Consider the following 24,365-nt stretch of genomic DNA (forward strand, 5'->3'; position numbering starts at 1 on the left):
CATGGGCGCTGACCTGCACTGTGGTGGTGTGTGCTTGGAAAGTCATTAAGGGCCAGCCAGACATACCTTGGAAATACTTTCCCTTAATTCCCCCATGCTTCTCTTTCTTATCTGAAAGGTGACTTTCAAGAATTTTCTGTCATGCAGGAGTCATGTGCAAGATAAGCAGCCTGAGATAAATACCAAAGATAAGTTAAGGCTGTTATTTGAAAACCAGCTGAATAGGACTGAAAGTCTTTAGCCTTTAAGGGGGTAAGAAAAAGTCTTGGTCTTCATTACATGACTCTAGGCAATAAGCATGCTATTTTAAGATTTGTGGGCAAGTCTTGTTTTATCTTTTATCTGAACTGAGATTATCCTGGCTGGTACTGATACTGCAAACAACTGTTTAGTTTAGTGCTTTCATGTTATTCTATCCATCCAAACTGGTCCTTAAGACTCCTCTGCTTGCCTGGAGGCCTGCAACTTTTTGTTCTAACAACCGGACCTGGAAACTGAAAGGAATTGGCCTGGTCAAACTTGGACAGAGCCTGGAACTGAGTACCAGGCTAACATCCCACACACTGAGAGGGTTGCCTTCTCACCCCAGAGTTGCCCAGCACTCTTGGATCTGACTTTGATGCATTCAGGTGAGTGTCTGACTGTTATCCTTGTAAGTTTGGGTTCAAAATCCTGTACAGCCTTCAAAAACCACTGAGCACATCTGTCAGAGCCACATGGCTACTTTTGGACAGGCAATATAATGTGATGGCAAGGAAAAAAATGAAGAGGAAAATAAACACATATGCTGTGGAAATGTTACATCTTTCAGATGCAAAAAAGAACAATCACAAAAAAGTATTATTCTCATACTGGAAAAAAACACAGTGGTTATCATGGAAATAACAATGAAATATGCAGGCTATGTGAGCTACACAAATGTCAACCACGTAAAATTTTCTAACTGTGGAGAACATATCTGGTTCCAGGTTTATGGCTTCTGAGGCAATGGACTGTAATAAGATCACAGCAACCTGGAAAAGTGATCTAGCTACAAATAATACATGCTCATAATTATTCTATAAATATCTCAATCAGCAGTCACTTGTGCAGGTCAGTTGTAAAATACAGTTATCAGAAGAGCAAGCACTATGCTGATAAAGTTATGTGATAATTTGAAAATTAAAGTAAACATGTTCTGCCTCTGTTACTGCTCCCTCTGTTTGTTTCCCACAAGTTACAGTAGGGAGAAGGTGGAAAGAAAGAAAAAGACAGGAGAAGATTTACCTGTGCTTCCATTCCTCATATCCCTGCCTTGGACTGATATCCCTGCTCTGGGCTGCTGGGAAGCTCTAGGCAGCTGGGAGCAGTGGAGTCCTACCAGGTGCTTCTAAAAGTGACATGCAGGAGGGTGAAATCCTGTTCATCTTCCAACACTTTCCCACTCATGCCAACAAGGTGAAAGCAATAGTAAATACACACAGTAAAGATGAAAATACTGGCGCTTATTCTGCTTCTCTGCAGAAATTCTTGACCTTGTACAATAGAGTTTAGGCAGTGGTTATGAGTTACATGGGTTTTTTGCAATTGCTATGGGAGAGCTGCTGTGTATGGTCCCATAGAAAAGCAAGTGAAGACTAGAAGTCGACTTCAGCCTGAATTCTGATTTTCTGGGGGGGAATTAACTTCAATTTGTTGAAAAATAGAATTTCTCACACCAAAACGAACATCTTGTACAACATTTTTTCACTGCAATGCTTGCATAGATTGCATATATTAATCTTTATTACTTTTATTTTCATCATCTCAGATTGTACAGGTGAATCAGCTGAAATGTCCACGGATTTCTGTTTGAATTTAGATCCTCAGACATCTTTCTGCTCGATCATGGGATGGTAGTGCACATTCTGGACAGCACAGACACCTCTCCCTCAGTGCTCCTAAAGGGCCACTAAGATTATTTGATAGATCAGCCTTATATAACAATTCAATTTTTCATCTAGATTTTGCCAAAATCAACTTCAGATAATGCTTGTGTATGTGCATGTGCACCTATGATATAGAATCATAAAATGGTTTATGTTGGAAAAAGGTCTTAAAGATCTTGTAGTTCCAAACCCCTCTCCATGGGCAGAGACGCTTTCCACTAGACCAGGTTCCTCAAAGCCCCATCCAGCCTGGCCTTGAACACTTACAGGGATGAGCCATTCAGCACTTCTCTAGGCAGCCTGTTCCTTTGCCACATCACTACCCGAGCAAAGAATTTCTTCCTTACATGTAATCCAAACCTACCCTTTTTAAATTTAAGGCCACTCCTCCCATCCTATCACTGCATACTCTTGTAAGAAGTCCCTCTCCAGCTTTGTCCATGTGTGAAACAAGTGTGTGTGTGTGTGTGTGTGTGTGTGTGTGTGTACAGAAAAAACAAGTGGAAGCATGCTCACCTGGAATCCTGCAGGGTGTTACCCAGAAGTGCCCCTCAGGGCTGTTGGAGTCCTCGGGCCATGACAGCAGATGGAGAACGTGCTGGTCCTGCAGTACAAACCCCACAAAGGACCAAGTGATGACCACGGACACAGAGCCAAAACAGATGGTCAGATGGACATTTGCACACAAATGTCCACAGCATGAAAGAAAAGGAAGAGTAAAATTGCTCCCTGTGCACATATTTGATGCAGGTGGTGACCTGGAGAGGTGGCAGCACCCTGGGTGAGATGTTCTTGCGCCCAAAGCCCTTCAGCAGCTGGATGATCTCCCTGTTGTGCTTCAAGGAGAGGTCCTGACCACAGGAGTTGAGTAGCACCAGGGCATGGCCAAGGCCAAGCAGGTATCTCATGCAGAGGAGGTCAGTCCACAGGTGGGAGATGCTGCCCTAATCACTCTCTTTGCCCAGGAAATGAGGGAGGTGCTGAGGAAGAGGAGCTGTCTGCAGAAAGGGAAATGGCTCCTTGAATGACATCCACATGAACACGGCAGACATTCTGGAGCATGAACAGCTCCCTGAAGAAAAACTTGAAGGTGTCAAACTCTTTGTGCAATGTCATGAGGTAGGCAAGGGAGTAGATGGCCTCTTCAGCTGCAGGGACGCAGGTGATGTGGTAGCTCTGTGTGATGTTCTCTGTGCAGTTGGGCTCTCTGAACAGCATTTTCCTTCAGAAGGACACCCTGTCCTCAGTAAGTGTGCTTTACAAGTTTCCGCTAAAATCAAGCTCACTGAGAAATTCAGCCTTCTAAGAGGTTTTTGTGCTTGCAATTAACAGTGTAGAAAACAAACGGAAGTGAAACACTGTGACTCAGAACAGTAGAAAGGCCATATCTTTGTGTTGCACAGAGGAGCAATTCAGTGCTCCTCAGAAAAATTCTCTCTTGAAATACAACATCAGATACCACCAGTAGCTTGTTTTGATGGCTGTGCTTGCTTCCTGCTAGAGGACTTACGGATCCATCTGATGCAGAGTGTGCAGCTGCTGCCTTTACTTTCAGTATCAATAGTCGCACATTCATCACTGATGTAGAAGCAGTGTAGGTGAAGGACAACTTGCAGATGGAAGCTGCTCCACAGCACCCTGTAGATAAAACAGACAGATTACATAATTACTATCTTGCCAATGAACAGCTGACACTTATTTCAGAGTGTCCCCAAATTCAATGTATGGCTATGTTCTTAGCTGCTTTCTCTCCACTCTCCCTGCATATATCATATAGCTGCTAAAATATCTGTGCATGTACCCTATGACATGAAAATCTCATATTTATCTCATGCCATTCTTTGTTTTACTTGCAGGATTTTTTTAACCACCCCAATGTGTCAGTCATCACTGCTTCTGAATTGTGAAAGACTTGTAACATGAAATAAATACTACTTCAATATGTCTCAGTGACAATGATACTACTAGATCAAGCATATGTACAAGCTATTGTGGCTTTTCTGCACTTTGATATTCTGAATAAATACAATTTCTAGAAGGCAATACCCAGAAGCCCAGTTCAATACATACCATTGTCCAGCCAAAGAACACAGGATGAAGAAGAACCACTCATCCATCTTCCACCTTGATATTTCTGTCTTCTCTATTCTTCATTTCTCATGTAAGGCCATCAACATTCACATATAAGAAGCAGAAGATTTTTTTTTGCCCCTGCATAGAGTTATGCCATCCATTTTTTTCAGAAATATTTTCATTTACAAATTTGAAATCTGACAAAAAGTTTCTACTAAGAGTCATGGATGACTTGTGATGAGCACCAGGCTGACATCCATCACAAGGAACTGGGTTAACAAAGCCTACTATTTAAACTCTTTAAACTAACCCTAGCTTTCTGATGAGACATTTTTATTTCTAAGAATTGTGTATGCATCTGGTATAACATGCCTATGCAACGAGAGCTTGACAGAGCTGTGACTAAAGTGAAATCCTTGGTAAGTCTTTTTGTTCCAGCTATGAGTGTGTTCATCTCCTGCCATGACACAGCATGTTTGGGGCATGCAAACTTTCCTCAGCATCACATTCTTTTGCTCCAATGTGAAGCAATGCTGGGGCAAAACCAGTTGATCTGAGATTTTGCCAGTAAATGTTTTGAGTGGGCAGTGCATTGTGCTACAGAGGGAGAAATGATGCTGCAGGCCAACTCTACAGCTTGTTAAAGATGCACAGATCTTGAGCTGAGACCACTGCCCAAGTTTAGCAATGAAATGCATGGAAAGCACCACCATGAGGGGAAAACATGTCCCAGCTCAGTCACTGGTGAATGCTGTCCTAGGGAGACCAGACCTGCCCAGAGTGCATCCAACTCATTCGTAATTCAATTGTTACACTGAATTATATGCAGGAACAAACACCACTCCCCTGTCTGACTCTTCAGAAAGGCAAATTGCCATGACAGCTGGTGACTATAAGGCCAGCAGCCTCTTGCTGTCCTCTGTGAATTCCATAGACTGTGGAGTTCATAGCCTTCCCACCTCTTCACTGGGTCAGCTGGCTGAAACACCATTTCTCCCATTCTGCCATAGTTTTAACATGAGACCTCCATCCAGCTGGAGTTAGGAGGGTGAGGAAGGAGAAAAACAGGGGGAAAGATGCCAGCATTCCTGCAGGAGTCAGGATTTCATTGAGAGCAGTTTCAGATGAGGTCAGAGAGCACAGGTAGCTGTTCTGAAGTACAAAGGCTGAGATCTTTCAAGGCATTTGGATGTCTTGGAAACCATCAGATTTTTTAAAACTGCAGTAATCTTTTAAAACAGTGTAATCTGCTACACAGCTAGGAAAGCCTCTAGGATCTCAAAATATATACATTATATATGAAAGGAGATCCTTAGTTGTTGAAGCCTGCTTTACTAGCACGGTCCATATGAAACAAGCAAAGCTATATGCAGAAAATGAGATTAATTTGCTCTTCACAGGAGTGCAGTGCAAGATTTAATTTTTCCTTGGTGTGTTTTTTTGTTGGTTTCCTTTTTTTTTCCTTGCACAGACATTGCTGCAACACCTTTGCAGAAATCCAGAGTTTCTGTGATCCTTTGGTACCAATACCCTTGGAAGAAAGAAGGCTGCTTGGTGCTTCTTCTTAATCCCAGTGTCTTGATTCTCTGGCACTGTTAATATTTAGATACTTGAAAACATACATAGAAATGATCGCTGTGAGAAATTAAGCTGTCAAAACCTTGGGGGTTTTGAGGGACATTTTTAGGTTTCTTTTTTAGCACTAGTTTTGCCTTGTGCTGCTCTGTGTGAAATAGACAAATGCTTGAATTATAGGCAAAATATCACCCAACCAAACTAACCCTCCCCACCCCAGAAAAAGAAAAAGCCAACACACAAATAAAAAAAAAAAAAAAACTAAATAAAGCCAGTCAAAAAAAAAAAAAAAAAATAGTGTATGAATCACATGAGCCACCTCAATGGAAAAAATCTTTTTCAGGTATTGGTGCTGTTGATTTACAGACTCATCCAAAGTTCAGATGCAAGGAGCAGCCAAATCTAGATGTACTTCTAAACCATATTATGGCACCTATCACCAGCAAAGTGTGAGGAAACACCACGAGGGTCCTGGCTTCTTCTGTTCTGAGTGCAAGAACAGAGTTATGGAAAAAAATAACAAATGGTCAAATTTACTATGCAATTTAACAAATAGGTTGTGTGTAAAAGGGTTCTGTGCTGGCAGAACTAAAACTACTGCTGACTGAGATTTGCTGTGCCACTCCTTTCTATTGTTCCCTGAACCTGCATTTAAGCAATTTTCTTTTAGCCTCAGAGGAGGTTTTGGTGTGGCTCCTGTAGTAGAAACATACTCCCCAGTAGGATTGGGGATTGAAATGTCTTCCATGTGGATGAATGGGAAAAGACCTTTCCAGACAATGAGGCTATTGTCTTAGGAACAGGGTGAGTACTCAGTAAACTGCTCCTGGCCTTAACAAATGTAGGTAATTGGTTTCAGCTAATTAAAAATCAAAATGCACAGGTTTTGCACATTGGTTTTGAGTTCCTGTTTGGCCTCAGTCAGTAGTGACAATTGCGATGCATTTCATGTTTACTTCGAGTCACTTGGCATTTTTAATTTTGTTGTTAAGACAAAAACCATCTGTACCATGATATTCCTTTTCCTGGTCCTCTTATGCATAGCTATCAGTTCAAACTGGCACCACTGTTAAATTCACAGTGAGCCTGTAGGGAGAAAACAATTGTTCCTCAGTGTGGTTTTTCTGGTTAGGAAGTGCATGTAGCCACAAATTGCTGTTTTGTGCCCAAGTAAAGGATCTCTTCATCCCTCACACCTTCTGAACTGAATGAGAGGAAACCTCTTTGGTCTTATTTTGGTTTGGGATGTCCTACAGTGTGCATGGTCTCCCTAAAACTCTCCTGTTGGAGCAGCCCTGCCTGGCAGGGGTCCTCTAACATGTGTCTTACTCACATGTCTTCTCTGATCCAGAAGGCTGGAAGCTGTCAGCACAGGGGAAGTGAAAGCAGACTCTGAGCACAAAAGCAGTCAAAATTTATTCCTATTGCTCCCCTGCCTTTCCTTTTTCCTTGAGCAGTCCCTGCCATTCCTTCACTTCCCAGGCAGCCATAATCTGACTGTTGAAAGAGAAGAAAATTCAGACCTACCTGAAGCACTTACACTGGACAATCACAACGCAGCAGTGTTGAGGCGCGGCATGCGCTCCTCGCCGCGGCACCCCGAGCGGTGCCAGGCTGGGCGGTGAGGGAAGAGAACGGGCGGCCGCTTTCCCCCGCAAGCTCTGCAGTCTCAGTTCGTGGCGCGCAGGGACAGACGAAGGCGACACGGGACTTGGGGGGGAACGAGATGGTTTTATTCCATGAGCCCCAAGACCCCGGCGGGCGGGGGGGCAAAGGTTTTATACAGAACTCAGGAGGACGGGTGTAGGAACAGTAACCAATGAGGGAATAGCAGGGGAGGAGTTTAGGGCAGAACTAACATCTGGAAGCTGAGGAGGGGGCTAGAATGAATGACAGGGAAGGTTCTAGGGAAAGGGGCAGGGAAAGGGAGGTTGGGGGGGGGAAACAGATATTAAACAAATATCAAATGAAAGAAAAACACACCACCGCATCTCCCTCTTTTACTTTACAAAAAGAAGGAGAATTTTGTGGTTTAAGCAAATTAATAAAACATGCAAATAATATAAAATCATATGATAACATTGTAAATTACTTAAAGGACATGAAAGACACATTATTGCATTTATAGGGCAGGAAGAGTAGTAACAGCTTAAATTAGACACAAGACTGCACAAAACTTGCTGTTTTGCTGTTCTGAGTAACAATTTAAAATAATGTAAATAATGTAAATAATTGAAATAGAATGAAATAATTGACAGAAATTAAACTAAAAAATTTAATTAGAATGATTAAAATTATAACTATCTAATTTGAATAAAATAATTAAATGGAATTATTGGAATTAAATATAATAAAAGATCAACTAAATATAACTAATAAATTTTTAAATTTCGCAGCAATGCAGCAAGCCTGAAGCGATATAGTAGCTGAGTGATTCCTGTAGCAATAATGGTTAAACACAGCCTTTAAGTTAAAAAATATCAGAAAAGACTGAATTAATTATAATTATAACAAAACAACTTAATATAAAATCAAATTGTAACATTACATATTATTAAAAAAACATAAATTGAAAGACATTAAAAAATGATAAACTAATTGTGATTATAACATATGAAACATATAAAAACTTCATCTGGAGTATATAAAATTGTCTTAAATGAGAGTCCAAATTAAGGGTACAAAGCACAGCAGGATTTGTGACTTCATCTGATTTAGAATTTGCTGCGTCGCGGCGTTTGCGATGTTCAGCTTCTTAAATTCTTAAAGCAGAGTCAGCGGATAACGGCGCTTGTTTTAAAGCAGAGTCAGCGGATAGCGATGTGGTTTGTTCAATTTGAATGTCCGTTTGAGAGGTGGGCATAATATCTTGAGTAATAATTAACTGGGATGATTTTTTTTTTTTTTCTATAAAATATAACTCAACAAACAGATTATTCAAAAATAATCAAAAGCAAAAAGAGGAATTCGTAGTTAAATAAAAAGGAGTATTGGGTAGGGTACATTAAGGAATAGGATAGGGGAATCAGACAATCACTTAATTAGTGATTGCCATGATTAACAGGGGGTATCGGTAAGGGGTGGACCGGGGCGCCGCCATTTCAGGGGGAAGACAAAATGACGGATCCCTAGTCCCGGGTTTCGGCTCCATTTCCTCGGGAGAAGATCCCTCCCGACCCTCCCCCCGGAGGACGAGCCCGAAGAAGGATGGGGAATATCCAACCCCGCCTCCCCACAATAGGGACTAGCCTCGTGCAGGGACGGTGCAGGGCTATTGGGAGAGAAATGGGACTGGCGGGAAACCAGGGGCGGAAAAGAAGGGTCAAGGCGGGAAATGGGTCCCGAGCGGCGTGGCCAGCGCCATCTTGGGAAGGGGTGCCAGATACACTGCACTTGGCCTGAGCAGTGTCCGGCAGGGCACTTGGGGCGGCTCGGCCACAGCAATCCCCAAGGGAGGATAGGAAAGGGTTTTAGGAAAGTCCGAGGGGATGGGGATATAGGGAGCTTCACAGAAGCAAAAAGGGGAAATTTATAGGAGGGGGGGGGGCCGCCCGACGCAGCTGGATGTCGGCGCAATGCGTGGGTGTAAAGGGCCCCTTTTAACAACTCTCCTATAGCTAACGTGTCGCCCTCTTAGCTGATCCTTACTGGTGTCTTTTCTACCCCCTCCGTCCAGCCCAGAATGGGGAGGGGAGGATAGAGAAGACAACTTTTTCGAGGAGAAGAAAAAGCGATCTAATCTAGGTCCCCACAGAAGACTAGGCGAAGGATAGCACTCAGTGCTAGCTTCTCCCAGAAAAAGAAAACCCACCCGCCTGCCAGGGACATGCACGGCTACAGCCCCAGTCTGGGCGCAGACGGGGGTTAAAACGCGAGAAAAAAAAAGTGACAGACCCAGCCGCCCGTCGGGGCGACCCCGCACCCGTATAGCCCACCTTACCTTGCAGGCTCGGACGGAGATGGCTTGAATCTTCTCCTCGACTCGATGGAAAAGTCGCGCTGAAAACTGGGGATGTTCCTTCCCGGTTTTGGCCCTTCCGGAGGCCTGGGTGTTCCCGTTAAACCAAGACTCGTCCCCGAAGCCTTGGTTTCGGCCACTATCAGCCTCCGGTGGTCTCGCTGCAGATGCTGACCGAGGAATGAACTTCTTCTCGGTCAGCCCCTCTTCAGGCTCCCCCGAGCCGCTGCCAAAACCGCCCTCTGTGTTCTCGGGTAAGTCTGCCCGCCAAAAAGCTCTGCAGCCTGGCTGCCCGTGCAGCGCGGCTGCTCCCGGGCGGGAAGATGGCGAGAACAAAGAGGTCCCGGAGCCTCAATCTTTTTCGCTCGGCGCTCAGCTCCTCATAGCATCAGGCAGAGCTTTTACGGCCGTAGATGTTCCTCTTCCCTCCTTCTTCTTCTGTGAGGCGGGCGCCCCCACAAATTTGCCCGTTTTTTTTACAAGACGAAGGAGGGAACCGTCCTCTCGCTACCATATGTTGAGGCGCGGCATGCGCTCCTCGCCGCGGCACCCCGAGCGGTGCCAGGCTGGGCGGTGAGGGAAGAGAACGGGCGGCCGCTTTCCCCCGCAAGCTCTGCAGTCTCAGTTCGTGGCGCGCAGGGACAGACGAAGGCGACACGGGACTTGGGGGGGAACGAGATGGTTTTATTCCATGAGCCCCAAGACCCCGGCGGGCGGGGGGGCAAAGGTTTTATACAGAACCCAGGAGGACGGGTGTAGGAACAGTAACCAATGAGGGAATAGCAGGGGAGGAGTTTAGGGCAGAACTAACATCTGGAAGCTGAGGAGGGGGCTAGAATGAATGACAGGGAAGGTTCTAGGGAAAGGGGCAGGGAAAGGGAGGTTGGGGGGGGGAAACAGATATTAAACAAATATCAAATGAAAGAAAAACACACCACCGCACAGCAGCACAGGCAGCAAACGGGAGGAGAGATGGAATGACACATTGAGGCAAGTGCTAGCTCAGCTCACGTGGTCCAGCAAAACCATCGGGTGATCTAATTGCACACAGTCAGTGAGCACACCTGTCTGCACAAACAGCAGGGGCCAGACAGTGCATCCATCTCATCCACCTTTGTCTTGCTGCTGTCTCAAGCTCCAGGCAGGAGCTTTGCTGCTTGTCTGCATTTGCAGCAGACTTGCAGTGCAAAGGTTTTGGGAATAGGTAAGCTGCCTAGCCTCTTAGCACAGCACATTTTGCAACTCAGGCTTACCACTGCTCCAAAGCACAGCACTTGACAGCTCCCTCCTCCAATTAATTTCCAACGGGGACATGTACTCACCTCTGTGCAAAGTGTTCCTCATCACCTGCTCAGGAGCAACAGCGCAGCATCCTCTTCCCTGCTCATTTATCCTTCCGTGCAGGGAAAGCAAGACATAATTAAACACGTGCTAATAGAGGACAGGCAGGCTGTGGTGGTGAAGCTGGCTTTCTTCTGTAAGTATGACTAGATGTTATAGCTGACTCTGGTGTAGTCAAAGCACAGATAGGGATCTGTTTTCTCACTGCAGATTAATGCAGACATTAGTGTACGGTAAAGTACAAATGTACATGCTACTGTACAAATGTACAGCTACTATTTGACCTGGAGGAGTGTCCAAAAGCAGCTTACAATGGGTTTTGCGAACATTTGGGCACATCCTAGCTTTATGAACATGAACCCAAGTTGTTCCTCTCAGTGTGTGAAGTGAGGCAGATGGTGTTAGACCCCCAGAGAGGTGACAGGTCATGTCAATGTCCCTGCAGCCCAGTGTCTGCATGGCCAAGGGTCTGCTCACAGCTGCAGGTGTGTTAGCAGCTAGAGGAGTAAGGCAACTCTATCTGCAGGTTGGGAGTCACCTTCTCTGCCAAGCAAGTCTGACCACAACCCTGGCTGCTGGTACAGGTGACTGACTGGCTGTGTCAGAGAGAACAGATACATGGATCAGATCACTGTTATTATTTTTAATGCCTCCTAAACATGTAGCATCATCATGCTTTTTATTCTGACAATATAACTTGTTGCTAGGTACAACATGAGCAGAGAATTCATAGGGATCTACTGTCAAGAATGACTGAAAAATATATATGTTTATTATGGAATTAAAAAAAAAAAGGGGAGGGGCCAGGAAGTCTTCAAATATGTAAAAAAGGTAAACCAGAAGCAAATTCTGGTTCAAACAGGAAGGGAGTAGCTGATTCTCTCTGTTCTCTGTGCACAGGACAAAAACTAATCATCTTAGCATCAGAAGAGGTGACGATCAGACAGAATGGAAGCTTTGTAGTGTTAAACATTTAAATGTGGATTAGATTGTCTGGAGAGGCTGGAATTTTCCTGATGATGTTTTTCATTGGCAGGTTAGGCATAGCTTTTTCAGCAGTTTTACGGGTCATACTGGTTCAGACCTGGTGATTTTCTAGGTATTTTCCAGCTTTCTTTACTGTGATGGTTTATATTACATTACCATAGCTTAGTTGTAGCTGGGCTGGGGATACTGTTACACTCAGCAAAGGCAACAAAAGGAGTTTGTCATCATTTGGAAATATGCTTATGATCTCTGCTAATTGCTATTAACATTGCAGTTTGGTTAAAATCAGGATAGTCCTGGACTATTCAGGAAGAAAAAGCTTTTGCAATATTTTGTGATTCATCCTAAGCATAAAGAAAAATCATTTAATAAATGCTAAGTCTAACAGTTTACCTATTGACAGGTATTTCACATTTCATATATTTTCTCATCATAACACAAATTAGCTTGGTCACTGAATTATCCCTCACTGAAATTCCCTCACTGAATTATCAGGATTCTTTTTCAGAGGGCTGAAGTATGTATCTACTGTCCTTAATGAATTCCTACCTAGGAGAGATTTTCCAGCAGGTTTAGATAGAACCAAGTCAGGACTTGCCTTGGAAAAGCATTTTTCTCCTCACCATCTGTGGGGTGCCACCTGGGTTTTGGGGCTCTGGAATCTCCCAAAGGGCTTTAGGATTGAAAACATCCCCATCACACTGCACTGCAAGTCTGATCGAGAGATGTTAGAAATCCCTGACTGTTAGAGCCTGCCAGGTTCTTTGTGGGCAATGAGAACCCACTGGCAGAAGCACAAACCCTGGCTGTTGGGGAAGGAGGCTGACCAATGCTGCACAGCTGCAGTTTTCTTCCCACCAATGGAAACATCATCATTTGTAGCCCAAAGTTTTTTCTTAAGATTTAGCCTAAGATGTTCAACTTCTGTTTGCCTCATTGTCCCTTTGGAGGCTTTACTGTGTGCCAAGGTATCCTCACTGCATCACCAGGAGTCTGGGCAAAGCAGCCTGTGCTGCTGAGCCCTCCACCTCACACTGTGTGAGCCCCAATTTTGCACTAAAAGTTACCACAGTTCTAATGTGAAGACAGGGGATTTCCCCCCACCCTGTCTTTGCTATCCACAGACATATGGAAGCCTGTATCACCGTTTTTAGAAGGAGCCCTGCTTTAGGCTCTATCAAGTTTTCACATCATCGCCACATCTTTTTCCTTGCTATCTTCTGGAGCTGTTGATGAGTGCACGCCCAAAACTGCTAAACAAGAGCATCAAACTTCACTCCTGAGTGTTTCAAATTGCCAAGCACTTTTCTGTTTGCCTTTGCTTAGGGTGGAGGCTCATGTTTATGTTTTGTCCCCTTGTTCAACTGCTTACGCCTTTTATGGCTATCTAATGGGAAGGGGAGCGGCTGCAATCACCATTCCCCAAGGGGTTAAAGACAGACACTGATAGCATTACTGAAGCTGGGACAATTTTGTCTTCTCACACTGGGTCACTGGAAAGTTACTAAGACAGTTATAAAGGGGCAAAGAGGTCAGAAAACTATTGGAAATCTCCTGCCTTACACCACATCGCATTCCTCAGCTCCTGCAGACAGCCTTGTCCGGTCCTTTCCTGCTGAACAGCTTCTCCCAGGCCGACGTTTTTTTATTGGATTGCCCAGTTACTATACACACCTGGCAGCTGGTGTCCTAACATCTGTTTTCTGTCCTGAGACAGGTTATTTCATGGTGTTTTCTGGAACCCGTCTTTTGCAGCACATCTGGATCCTTCTTTGAATTACAATTGTACTCCGCAGTAAAAATTCTGCAAGTGTTTGTTTCTTTTCTTCCAGTTTAACTCAATTTCTTTTTGGGAACTATTTACAGCTTCTTGGGTGTCACTCATACTGTGTGACACAATGCTCCTTGGCCGGAACCCCAAGCCTTTATTTAGGTTTACATTTTGCTATACTACTTTTTATTTTCAAAGAATGTACGCTTTTCTCTGTACCTGCAGCAATCAGAAGAAAACAGGCAGCTTTATCCCTAAGCCCCTGCTTTTTCTATCTCTGTGGGCTCTGTTACATGTCTGGGCAAGTTCATGACACAGAACCATTTTTGGATAGACGGCAGTTACGTCCTTCTCAGAAGATCCTGGTCTACAAATGGTTGTAGGCTGGAAGGATGCCAGGAAAAGCACCACATTTGCTTGCACGTCTCCTTTGCTCTTCCAAAGGCCTCAGGACCTGCTGGGGAAACATACCGGTCTGTGATGTTATGACTGTCCTGAGTTCCTGCTCCATCTCAGGGATGCACAGACGATTGCTTTTCTCACTCCCAGACCCTTTTCACTCACACACGCAGAGCTCAGCTGCAACCACTGCCCTGCTCCAGGCTGTTGGTTGTCAGTAGCTTCTGATATTTCTCCAAGTCAGGTCTTGCTCAAGACATTACATGAGCTCAGTGTCTTAAATGGTGTCTTCTGTTGTGACTAAACAGCGCAGGAGTCTGAGTTGCTCCTGGTGGTCAGCCTGAACAAAGCACAGACAGACATTGCACCCCTCAGCAGGCTCTGAGGTTTCTTACACACGCAGCTTGCTGTGTCCAACATCAGGCCATCATGTCCTCTAATCAATACAGCAGTTCTGGAGTAACTTGGCATCACTGACAGACAGCAGTGGTGGATTTATGTATTTATGTGCCTGTATTCACACAGTACCATATTAATTTTTTTTTATGGGCCATCTCATAGCGGAAGTAAGACTTTTTCCAGGGGCATTAGCTGTGGGATCTCCAGAGTTATAGCCACATTAATCATGAATTCCCCAAGAAACTGCCCTACCCCATTAAATACACTGGCATATTTTTTAATAAGGTCACCTGCCTTGTGTCAGCTGAGATGGAACAATTCCCACTTTCATTACCAGTTTGATCAATTTAATATCCAACCTGCTCAGGGACTAAGCTCTGGTGATGCTACTGTGTGTACAGAATGAAATTTGTGGTGCTTTACCTCCTATTTGATTGAGTCTTAAAGCACATCATAATGTGCTTGATGCCCCTCTGCCTTACCTTTCTCTTGCAAAGGTGGGTTCTTACTCTCTTTTCCTCCAGCCAGTCCTACTGTTGCCACACCAACTACAAAGCCATCTGGGGAGCTAGCTGAAGCTTCTGCTTATTCTTCTGGGACCTAACTGCTTCCATAGGAACACCAGGAGTGCAGTCCTCTTCCTGCTGGCTGCCTGGTCTTTGGCATCACATAGTCCACCCTGCTTTCAGTTGCATAGTTTTGCGACAAATCAATTGCAGGCCACCATAGTGTCCCCAAGCAGTCTGCCCCTGGTTTTCACCACCCAGCACCTTCTGATCTGTGGTGATAAGCTCTGCTGTGGCAGCAGGACCTGCCTCGTGATGCAAGGCCAGCAGTTGCATTCGGACTTGCAGAGTAACCTCTGTGTTGTGCCTTTTACCCAGCTTTTGCAAAAAGTAAACAGTCCTTTTGACTCCTCTTATGCAACTACTTACTATAGAATTATATAGTCAAAGAATAGATTGGAAAAGACCTCCAAGATCATTGAGTCCAACCTTTGACTAAACACCACCATGCCAACTAAACCATATCACTGAGTCCCACATCCAGTCAGTTCTTGAAGAGAACTGGATGGTGACTCCTCCACTTCCCTGGGCAGCTTATTCCAGTGCTTTACCACCTCTTCAGGGGGAAAATTCTTCCTGATGTTCAACCTGAACCTACCATATCTAAGTAAAGATCATTTCCTCTTGAGCTGTCAGTTGTTAACTGGGAGGTCAACCTCCACCTGACTGCAGCCTCCTTTCAGGTGGTTGTAAAGAGTCATAGAGTCACCCCAGGTGCTCCTTTTCCCTAGGTTAAGTATTCCAAGATCCCTCAGTTGCTCCTCATGCAACTCTCTAATCTCCACTGCCCTTGCCTGGACAAGCTCCAGCCCCTCAGTGTCTTCCTTGTGGTGAAGGGCCCACAGCTGAGCACAGGATTTGAGGTGTGGCCTCACCAGTGCTGAGTCCTGCAGGACAATCACTGCCCTTGTCCTGCTGGCCACACTGTCCTTGATACAGGCCACGATTCCATTGGCCTTCCTGGCCACCTGGGCACATGCTGGCTCATGCTCAGGCACTGTCGAGCTGCATCCCCTGGTCCTTTTCCAGTGGGCAGCTTTCCAGGCACTTCTGTTCCCCATCCTGTAGAGCTGCGTGGGGTTGTGCCAAAGTGCAAGACCTGGCACCTGGTCATGCTGAACTTCATTTCATTGGCCTTGACCCTTCAGTCCAGCCTGTCCAGATCTTCTGCAAAGCCTTCCTGCCTTTCAGCAGATCAACACTGCTGCTGAACTAAGTGTCATCCATGAATTTACTGAGGGTACACTGAAATCCCATCATCCAGGTCGTGGATAAAGATATTAAACACATCTGTCCCCAGTACTGAGCTGGGGGAAGCCCCACTGGTGACTGGCCATCCATGGGGATGTGGCACCATTCACCACCTCACTGGGTGACCATCCAGACAGATTTTAATCCAGCAAAGAGTGCCCCTAAGCAAGGTGTGGGCTGCCAGCTTGTCCAGAATTGTGCCATAGAAGTCCAGGTAGGTAACATCCGCAACCTTTCCTTCATCTACTAGGCAGATCACCTGGTCATAAAAGGAGATCAGGTTGGTCGAGCAGGACCTGCCTTTCATAAACCCATGCTAGCTAGGCCTGATTCCCTGACTCTTCTGTGTGTGCCATGTGATTGCACCCAAGATGCATAACCTTTCCCAGCACCAAGGACAGGCTGACAGGCCTGTATCTCCTCCAATCCTCCTTCCAACCCTTCTGGGGGATGGGCTTTTCATTGAGTAACCTCCAGTCATCTTGTACCTCCCCAGTTTGCCAGGACTGATGATAAATGTTATAATTTAAACACAAGCAGTTGGTTTTCAGTTTTCTGCCATTCAAATAGTAGTGAAAAACGGCTGTCAAAGGCTCCTTTGGGTTGGGCTTTGGTCCTTTGCAATCCTTCTGACTCAGAGGATTTCTTTCTGGGCAGCAAGAAATAGCACATGACTATGCCCTGAAGAGTGGATGGGTGATAGATATGTTCCAAAGACTAGATCAATATAAATAGTGCAAGGCTTCTTGGGAAAAGAATGACCCCGTATTTTCACAGATAATTTTTACCAGTAGTCTTCCATGTCTGTTACATAATGCTTGAAGTTTTGGGGAGCAACCTGGCTAGCGACATCTCAGAGAGAAGAAAAATATGGTTAGATGAGTGCATTAGAGTGACCATTTATTAGCTACTCAGTTCTGCAATCCGTAGGGGAATACGGAAGCAGACTTCTGACTGTTAAAGCACTGTGAATATACACCAGAGGGGAAAAAAAAAACCCAAAAAACCCACAAAAAAACCCCACAAAAAACCAAAAACCAAAATAACGAAAACAAACAAACAAACAAACTCCAACAGAGCACAACAGAAAACTTCAAACAAAAGCAGGATCCACTGGCAGGCATTCTCTGAAAGGGAGTCAGTCAGTACTCCATTCCCTGCCTAGGTTAAATGCTCGCTGCCTTTTCCGCGACACCCCGGGTACAGCCGCTGGCACCAAACAGCGGTGTTGCAGGCTGGCAATAAATAAATGAATGAATGAATTAATTAATTAATCAATCCAGCCATCAGGTTGCTGCCCGAGTGCGGCTCAGCCTGTCAAGCCTCATCCTCGCCGGACAGAGCGCTTAAAGAGCAGAAAATCCCCGCTCCCATCCGCTAGCTGCGTTGTCGTTTGTCGCCGGTGCCGCTGGATGGCAATGCTGGATAAAATATCGCAGCCCGCAGCGGGAAGAGGAGGATGAGGAGGAGGAGGGCTCGCAGGGTATGGGACAAGGAAAGGCAGGAGCGGGCACTGCCGTGGCGAGCCCGTGGGAAGAGCGTCCCGCTGGGATGTCACACCCTCGGCTGTAATTTTCAACCTGAAAGGAGATGCCCGAACCACGGGGCGTGATTTCTGAGGCGCCCCGCACTTGGGGGGCTGGAATCACGGAAATGTACTATTTGGTGACGAGTTTTCAAGCGTCGGAAGGGGTTGTCGGCAGGAGTGACTGGAGCTATGCATTGGCGAGGCTTGCTGGAAATTGTCCAATTTTTATACTTAAAAACTGTACTTACACTTTGTAAAAAAAAAAAAAAAAAATACTTTGCAAGCACGGCATGGCTGGGCTTAATGACTATTCAGTGAACTCATTTGAATGTGCATAGACAGGGCTTGCTTGAGCTTCTGCATCAAAGAGAAATGCTGAAATGAGTCATTTGTGAATCATGGCTTATTTTCTGTTGTTAGCTCATCTGGAATCCCATGGTGATCAAACAGCCTTTTACAATGTGTTAATACATCGCTACTCCATGTGTTTAGCAACAGCCCTGTTCCAATAAATTGTAGGTAGTCACCCATTACAAAGGGGTAGTTTTTTTCCTGCCGCGTGTAAACCGGCTGGGACGAACTCGGAAATAAAAACATCAGCAAAATTTCGTGGTGTTCCAAACACTGCTGTCCACGCTGCTTCCATTCCAATATTATACACGCCTTCTGTCTCTTTGCTTGCAGGGCTAGCAGTCCAGCCAGGAGAGATTGCCTGTAAGGACTAGCGCTCCCGTCCTCCGAGAGGCTGCAAGCAAACCACTTTCCGGGCACAGGAATGAAAGGGAGGCAGGAAAAAAATCATCCCCGGTAGCAGTTTCAGGTAAGGCCCTGTTTTCCAAATTGGTGACTGTTCCCATCCTATGCCTTCAGCTGACTGGAGATATTGGAGCAGACTGTAAACAGTTTCAGGCCTTGGTCTGCTTAAATTTGAAGGGAACAGCAATCTTTCCCTCTTTCTTTTTTATTTTTCTTCTCCTGTAACAAACTGAATCAGCCCAGCAGGTCGGCAAAAAGCTGTCAAGAGTCTGAGGAAGAGGGTGTGAATCCCTTAAGGCTGCTATTGTCATTGAACTCTCCGTGGTGTGAAACCACAGCCTGAGGTGCTGAGATCCTACCAAGAGCAACTGAGGCTGAGGAACCAATTCCCTTGTGCCAGCTTTTTTATTGGAGTGAGTGGCTGGAGATGGAAACATCTTCAACCAGTACAGCAAGCTTCACCACAACCCATCTGTCAGAGCTCTAAGCCCTGTCTGCTTGTGAGTTACTTTGCCATAAAGGCCCATATATTCTCTGCCATCACACTTAGGTTTCTTCTCTCACACATAATTGTAGCTCAAAGGTTTTGAATAATTCCATTCCTATCGGGGTTGGTCCAGCCCCCAATAATAATCTTAATAACGTTGCTCTGAACCAGCCACATGAATCCCTTTCAATCCCCAGTGCAGGCTCAGTCATGCTGTAATACAGCCGAGGAGGCCATTCACTGTGGGGCTAATTTAGTTTAAAATGCAGCCAGCCCATTTATGGGACAATTTTGGTTTGTGCTCTAAATTCTCACACACAATCAACAGCCTGTAAACCTGGTCAAACCAACACATCAGCTGTTGCCCATTAGTGCAGGCATTTGGGGCTTACAGCCCCAAAGGAGCAGTGTCAGTGCTGTGCTCCCTCACAAGTGGGATATATCCCCAATTTAGTCAATGGGCCCTGTCATAGGGGAAAAGTATATAAACTCTTCCTGTGCTGCAAATCAATTTCCTACGATCCCAGGATGAGTTTGACCTCACACTTACTCAGCAGCTTTTGTGACCAACACCGCCGGCCTTGCAAAATAAAGAAGCACCACTTTTTCTCTGTGAGGGGAGAGCAGAAAATTGAGGCAAGCAAAGGAATATCACCCCACTGGTTGTGTGGCCAGGAGCAGGATTCCCAGGAACGAGTGGAAAGCTTTTACTCTTAGGAAGGTTCCTCATAAGGACTAGTCTGTTAGCAAAGCTCGGGATCCTTAATGGGTCTGAAAGAAGATTAAGTAGCAGCTTGTTTCTAAGTTTTGAAATGCAGCCCACAGCATGCAAGACCAGATAGGGGTTAAGGCACGCCAATATCCAGCAGGGGAACAGGCATCAAGGTAGATGACCTAAGTCCTAACACAGGACAGGTCCCCTGAATTAAGCAACACCTTAATTTTTTCTTCAGGATTATTTTTAGGCTGGCTACCTGAGTTCAGCAATGTGCCTTATCAAAAACTCTGGTGGGGCAACTTGATACTGCATGAAGGAAGGGTAGAAACAAAAAAAGAAATGACAGGGAGAAGCAGGTGGGAGAAGTCTTTTGGGATAATTTCCTCTGGTGTGGTTCCCTTAGGGAGCAGATTTACTTCTGACAATCTGACAGTGGAAGAGCTGGTGAAAGGAGTAATAAGCTCTCCAGGTGGGAAATGAAGGCAGGGTAACCACCCATCCATAAATATAGTCAGGGTAGGCCTACATCTACATTGCCTACAGCTGGGGCCATATGTCTAAAGGTAGGCATAGGTGTCAGGAAAGGAGGGCCTTTTCCAGCTTAGCGAGGTTGAGTGTGAAGCAGGTGATGCTGACTCTGGGGCAAGTGATAGCCTGCCTGTGTTTGCATGCCATATTTTTTCTAGTGACACTTTGCAGAGTGTGTGTTTGTATGTTTTCTAAATGGCCCCAAATAAAGACCACACCCCTCAGACATGCCCATCTCCTACTTACTGTTTTGAAATAAGAACTGACAGCTGGAAGGCAGAAAAGGGGACAAAGACTTATGAGACTCATTTCTGCAGAGCCCATTTGTACCAGGACCTCCAACGGAGTAAATCTTGCCAGAACTTGGGCTGGCTGGATTTCCTTCCTCTATGTCCAGCTGCCTGCCACATCCCTGTACCCTTAGGCAACTCACTTCATTCCTCTGTCACAGTTATTTTAAAGATAAGGAATGAACAAATAATGCCAGCTACCTCACGGAAAAAAATATTTTCATCTTAGGATTTTGCTAAAAATTTTGTGTCAAATTTCCTCTACCTCTGCCTTCACCTTTAAACAAAAATAGATTGTAGTGCAACCCCGATGCAGAGATATAGACAAGTATTTTGCATGCATTGCCCATCTAGTTTGTAAATCTGACACTTTGACAGCCTAAGATACATTTTTGGTTTTTTTTCCCAGCCTGTTGTCTTTAAGGTTGTTTCCAGTTTGGACCTCAGACATACTGGGAGATAAAGGGATGTAGAAAAGCAAATGATAAATGTGCTGACTTCAGGAAGTGGTGTTCTAAGGACATTAGTCACTTTGGATAAAGTTGCCAAAGAAGGCAATTCCAGCAATCCTCCAGCACCTAAAGGAGGAGAGGTAAGGAGTGGAAATGGCACAGCTCAAGTTGGAGTCAGGCCACTGGGTAGCATTATCCAGGCTGTCCTGGCAGAGCTCTCCTAGTTTCGAGTGCAGTGTTTCTGGCGCTGGGTTAAAGGGAGAAAACCTTTGGTCTGTTCTTCAGCTGAATTTCCCTAAAAGAAGACACACAGGGGCGCCAAAGTCTTAGGAAAAGAAACCCAAGCTTTAGCCTTTTTCCTTTATCGCTCCTCTGTGGCAGGCTCCTCAGCCGGTGCAGTCGGAGGGTTTCACTCCCGCTCCGGAGAGAGCAGCGTTAAGGGAGCAGCTCACCAGCTCCAGACTGATTTCACTTGCAAACGCACTGGGGCTTCGCAATCCCTTCCACTTGCGCGGTGTAAACAGGCTGCTGGCTGCTGATAATAACCCTGTGCCTCTCCTAGGGGGAGTCCTGGGAGACAGGGATGTGCCCAGGTGTGTGTGTGGGGTCTGATTCCCCCACAAACCTGGGAGGCTGGTGCATCTCTTTGTCCTTCTTGCACGGCACTTGCAAATTTGTTCTGGACAAACTTCCCAGATGAATTTGGAAAAGTGCCATTGTGTCAGTAATGGTAATACCACACTTTGGAGAATAAAAAGTTTGTTTGTCCAGTGTCCAAATGTTTGCGCTCCTGGGAGTGAAGGTGATGGTCTAAACCTCTGTCTGGTCAGTTTGTCCTCGTGAGCTGAACCTGGCGTGGTGGCGCCTGTGGAATGGAGACCGAGGTGAAAATCCCCAAGACAGCTGCAATGTGGGTGCTCGTCAGCCATAACCTCCAACCGCGCCCTCGTTTCCCTTTGACAGAGGGAGGAGGCTGGTGCAAGAGCTGTTTCATCAGCCCCTGGCTGCAATTAGATTGTACATATAGCGGGTTGGTATTCCTTCAACGGCTATATGGAACGATTACACCAGATTATCCAGTGCACAGCCTGCTATTTCACTCACCTCCAGAACTTTTACTCCATAGTTGGCAGGCAGGCAGGACATTTTGGTATAAAACACCACATAAACCCAACTGAGCCAAGCAAATTATACCCATAGCATAAGCTGCCATGGAAAAAAAAGCCATGTTGTTCACTAGTTTTGTTTTGTCTTGCTCTCCACTGAGTGATATATCTTAGTGACAAGTTGCTGTAGCCACACAGCAATTGCTTTAATACCCTAAAGTGCCATTGGGTGTAGACATGTCCTAGAACAATGGCTAAAGCTAATGTTAAAGGCTAAATGTATTGCAGCTGCATACAGGATGGGCTAAATTAAAGACTAGAGCACTGAAAGTTTCTTGTTTAAAAAAATCATTTAAGAGTTTTTTTTTTTTGGGTTTTTTTTTTTTTTTTTTGTGCAGAATAATTTCGGTTTGGACGTCAGAGCCTCCAACAGTCATTTTCCAGTAATATGTCTTATTGCAATTATTTGACACTTTAAAATATATGCCTTGCAGACAGCAGTTCCAGTGTTAGCATAGAAATATCAAAGTAGATTTTATTAAAACTCTGCTGTGGGTAATACCAGGCTTTGTTTTCTAAACATGTCTTATTAGGGTGTTTTAGTCCATCCACTGAAAATTAAATTCCACTTCCATTATATCATGTCATGCCACGATGGATACAACACCAAATTGTCATTGGAGAAGCTGAGAGTTTCAAACATGAGTGCCCAAGCTTACCCACCAAAGAGTAGAGAGGTATCAGAGTGGAAATGGACTGTTTTATGGAGTTTCTAATTGCCTGCTCCTCTTCTTCATATCGCTTTCCTGGTTATGGGACATGTTCTAGTGGTTAGTTCCCTGTTCTTGGTTTCCTTTCCTTCCCTTGATCTCAAGAAAACCAGCTGCAAGACCTTGGGGAAATTCCTTATCTTTGCCTTGCATCAGTTTACTTACTTGTAAAGCAGATAAACTAATAACACTGCACTTCTTGAGGGTTTGTTGAAGCTTATTATACAGCAGTGAGTGCTGTAAGAGGGAAGTCATTACAAAAATGAGAGTGATAATATGACATGGAGGTAATATGAAGGGGCCCCATTCTGCTCCATGCAAGTCACTGGAGCTCTGTTATTTTCTTTAGCAGAAGTAGGGATTTGGCCTATGCTTAAGTTACTTGCATTTGTTTTTCTTCTTGAATGCTAATATAGAGTTAAGAGATAGCATTACAAGGAAAATTCATTCCTGCCTATGTGTAAATATTTAGCAGCTGAATAGGCATTATTTAGCAGGGCACAGTTTCTGCTTCTCCACAGTTTTCAAGGATGTCATTCTAAGCTGGTACAGATCAGAAGATACACTGAAATTACCAGATCAAAATCCTTCCCATATAAGTGTACACATACAGAATTTATTTTACTGGGCAATTAAATGTGTAAGATAAATATCCCTGGGGGAGGAGGGCTGTTTGAGGTTTTATGGCATATCTTATTATGGGCTTAGTTTCGAAATCTTAATCCAAGCAAAACTCCCCATGTGGAGAGTTAATGCTGGAGTGTAACTGTGTTTTGTACTCAGGATATGTGCAGTTGCATCAGTAGATTTTAGGGCAAGGGGGTAGCAAAGGCAGTGAAACTTTGCCTAGAGAAAAGCAGACCTTCCTAGAACATCTATAATTAGCAATAACCCTTTCATCAAACACAATGTATTGAAGGACCTTAGGCAGCATATCCTTTTCTGGATTTCATCTGACTTTGTTATTGAATAAAAATTGAAAATAAATGTAAAATAGAACTTATTTGTAATTATTTTGGTGTGACATGATCAGTAAAACTGCAATCTACTGCAGCTCTGAGGTTGTTGGCAAAATAGTTGCCAGTGTTTCAAATGTAAAAGTTTTTGAAGGACATGTGAGCAGCCAGAATTGCCCAGAAAATGCTCCAATTTTATATCCAAGCTGCAAATGCAATTTTTTTCTGGGTAGGTTTTGTCTGTTTAGAAAATGAAATATATGACAGAAGAAAGCATCCAAGTTGGAGTGAAAAAATAATCAGATCTTGACCTGCATATAGTGGATAGATTTATTTTTCTAAATACAAAATGCTTGTTATCTCTAGTATGATTTTATTATGCTTTGCAAGGAAAAAAAGAAAAAAGAAAAAAAAAACAGAAAACAAAAAAAAAAACTTCACCACATTTGTACTTCAGACCATACAACTATTCCCTGGGGAATCCAAAAAAAGACGAAGCCTGGAGTTTTACCTCACCGATGCTTTACTCATAGGGATAATCTTTTTA

General features: G+C 44.6%; 1 protein-coding gene across 1 annotated transcript; it reads right to left on the minus strand.

The window, feature by feature from the left end:
- Positions 1 to 846: 846 nt before the first annotated feature.
- Positions 847 to 22,132, minus strand: GCNT2 (glucosaminyl (N-acetyl) transferase 2 (I blood group)). The gene is given in 8 exon segments (XM_077781261.1): positions 847 to 851; positions 2,424 to 2,578; positions 2,580 to 2,905; positions 2,937 to 3,158; positions 3,161 to 3,231; positions 3,234 to 3,295; positions 6,889 to 6,917; positions 22,091 to 22,132. Coding segments are annotated over 8 exon segments (912 nt in total).
- Positions 22,133 to 24,365: the final 2,233 nt, after the last annotated feature.

Source organism: Lonchura striata, chromosome 1, assembly GCF_046129695.1.
Source record: "Lonchura striata isolate bLonStr1 chromosome 1, bLonStr1.mat, whole genome shotgun sequence".
Taxonomy (NCBI): Eukaryota; Metazoa; Chordata; class Aves; order Passeriformes; family Estrildidae; genus Lonchura; species Lonchura striata.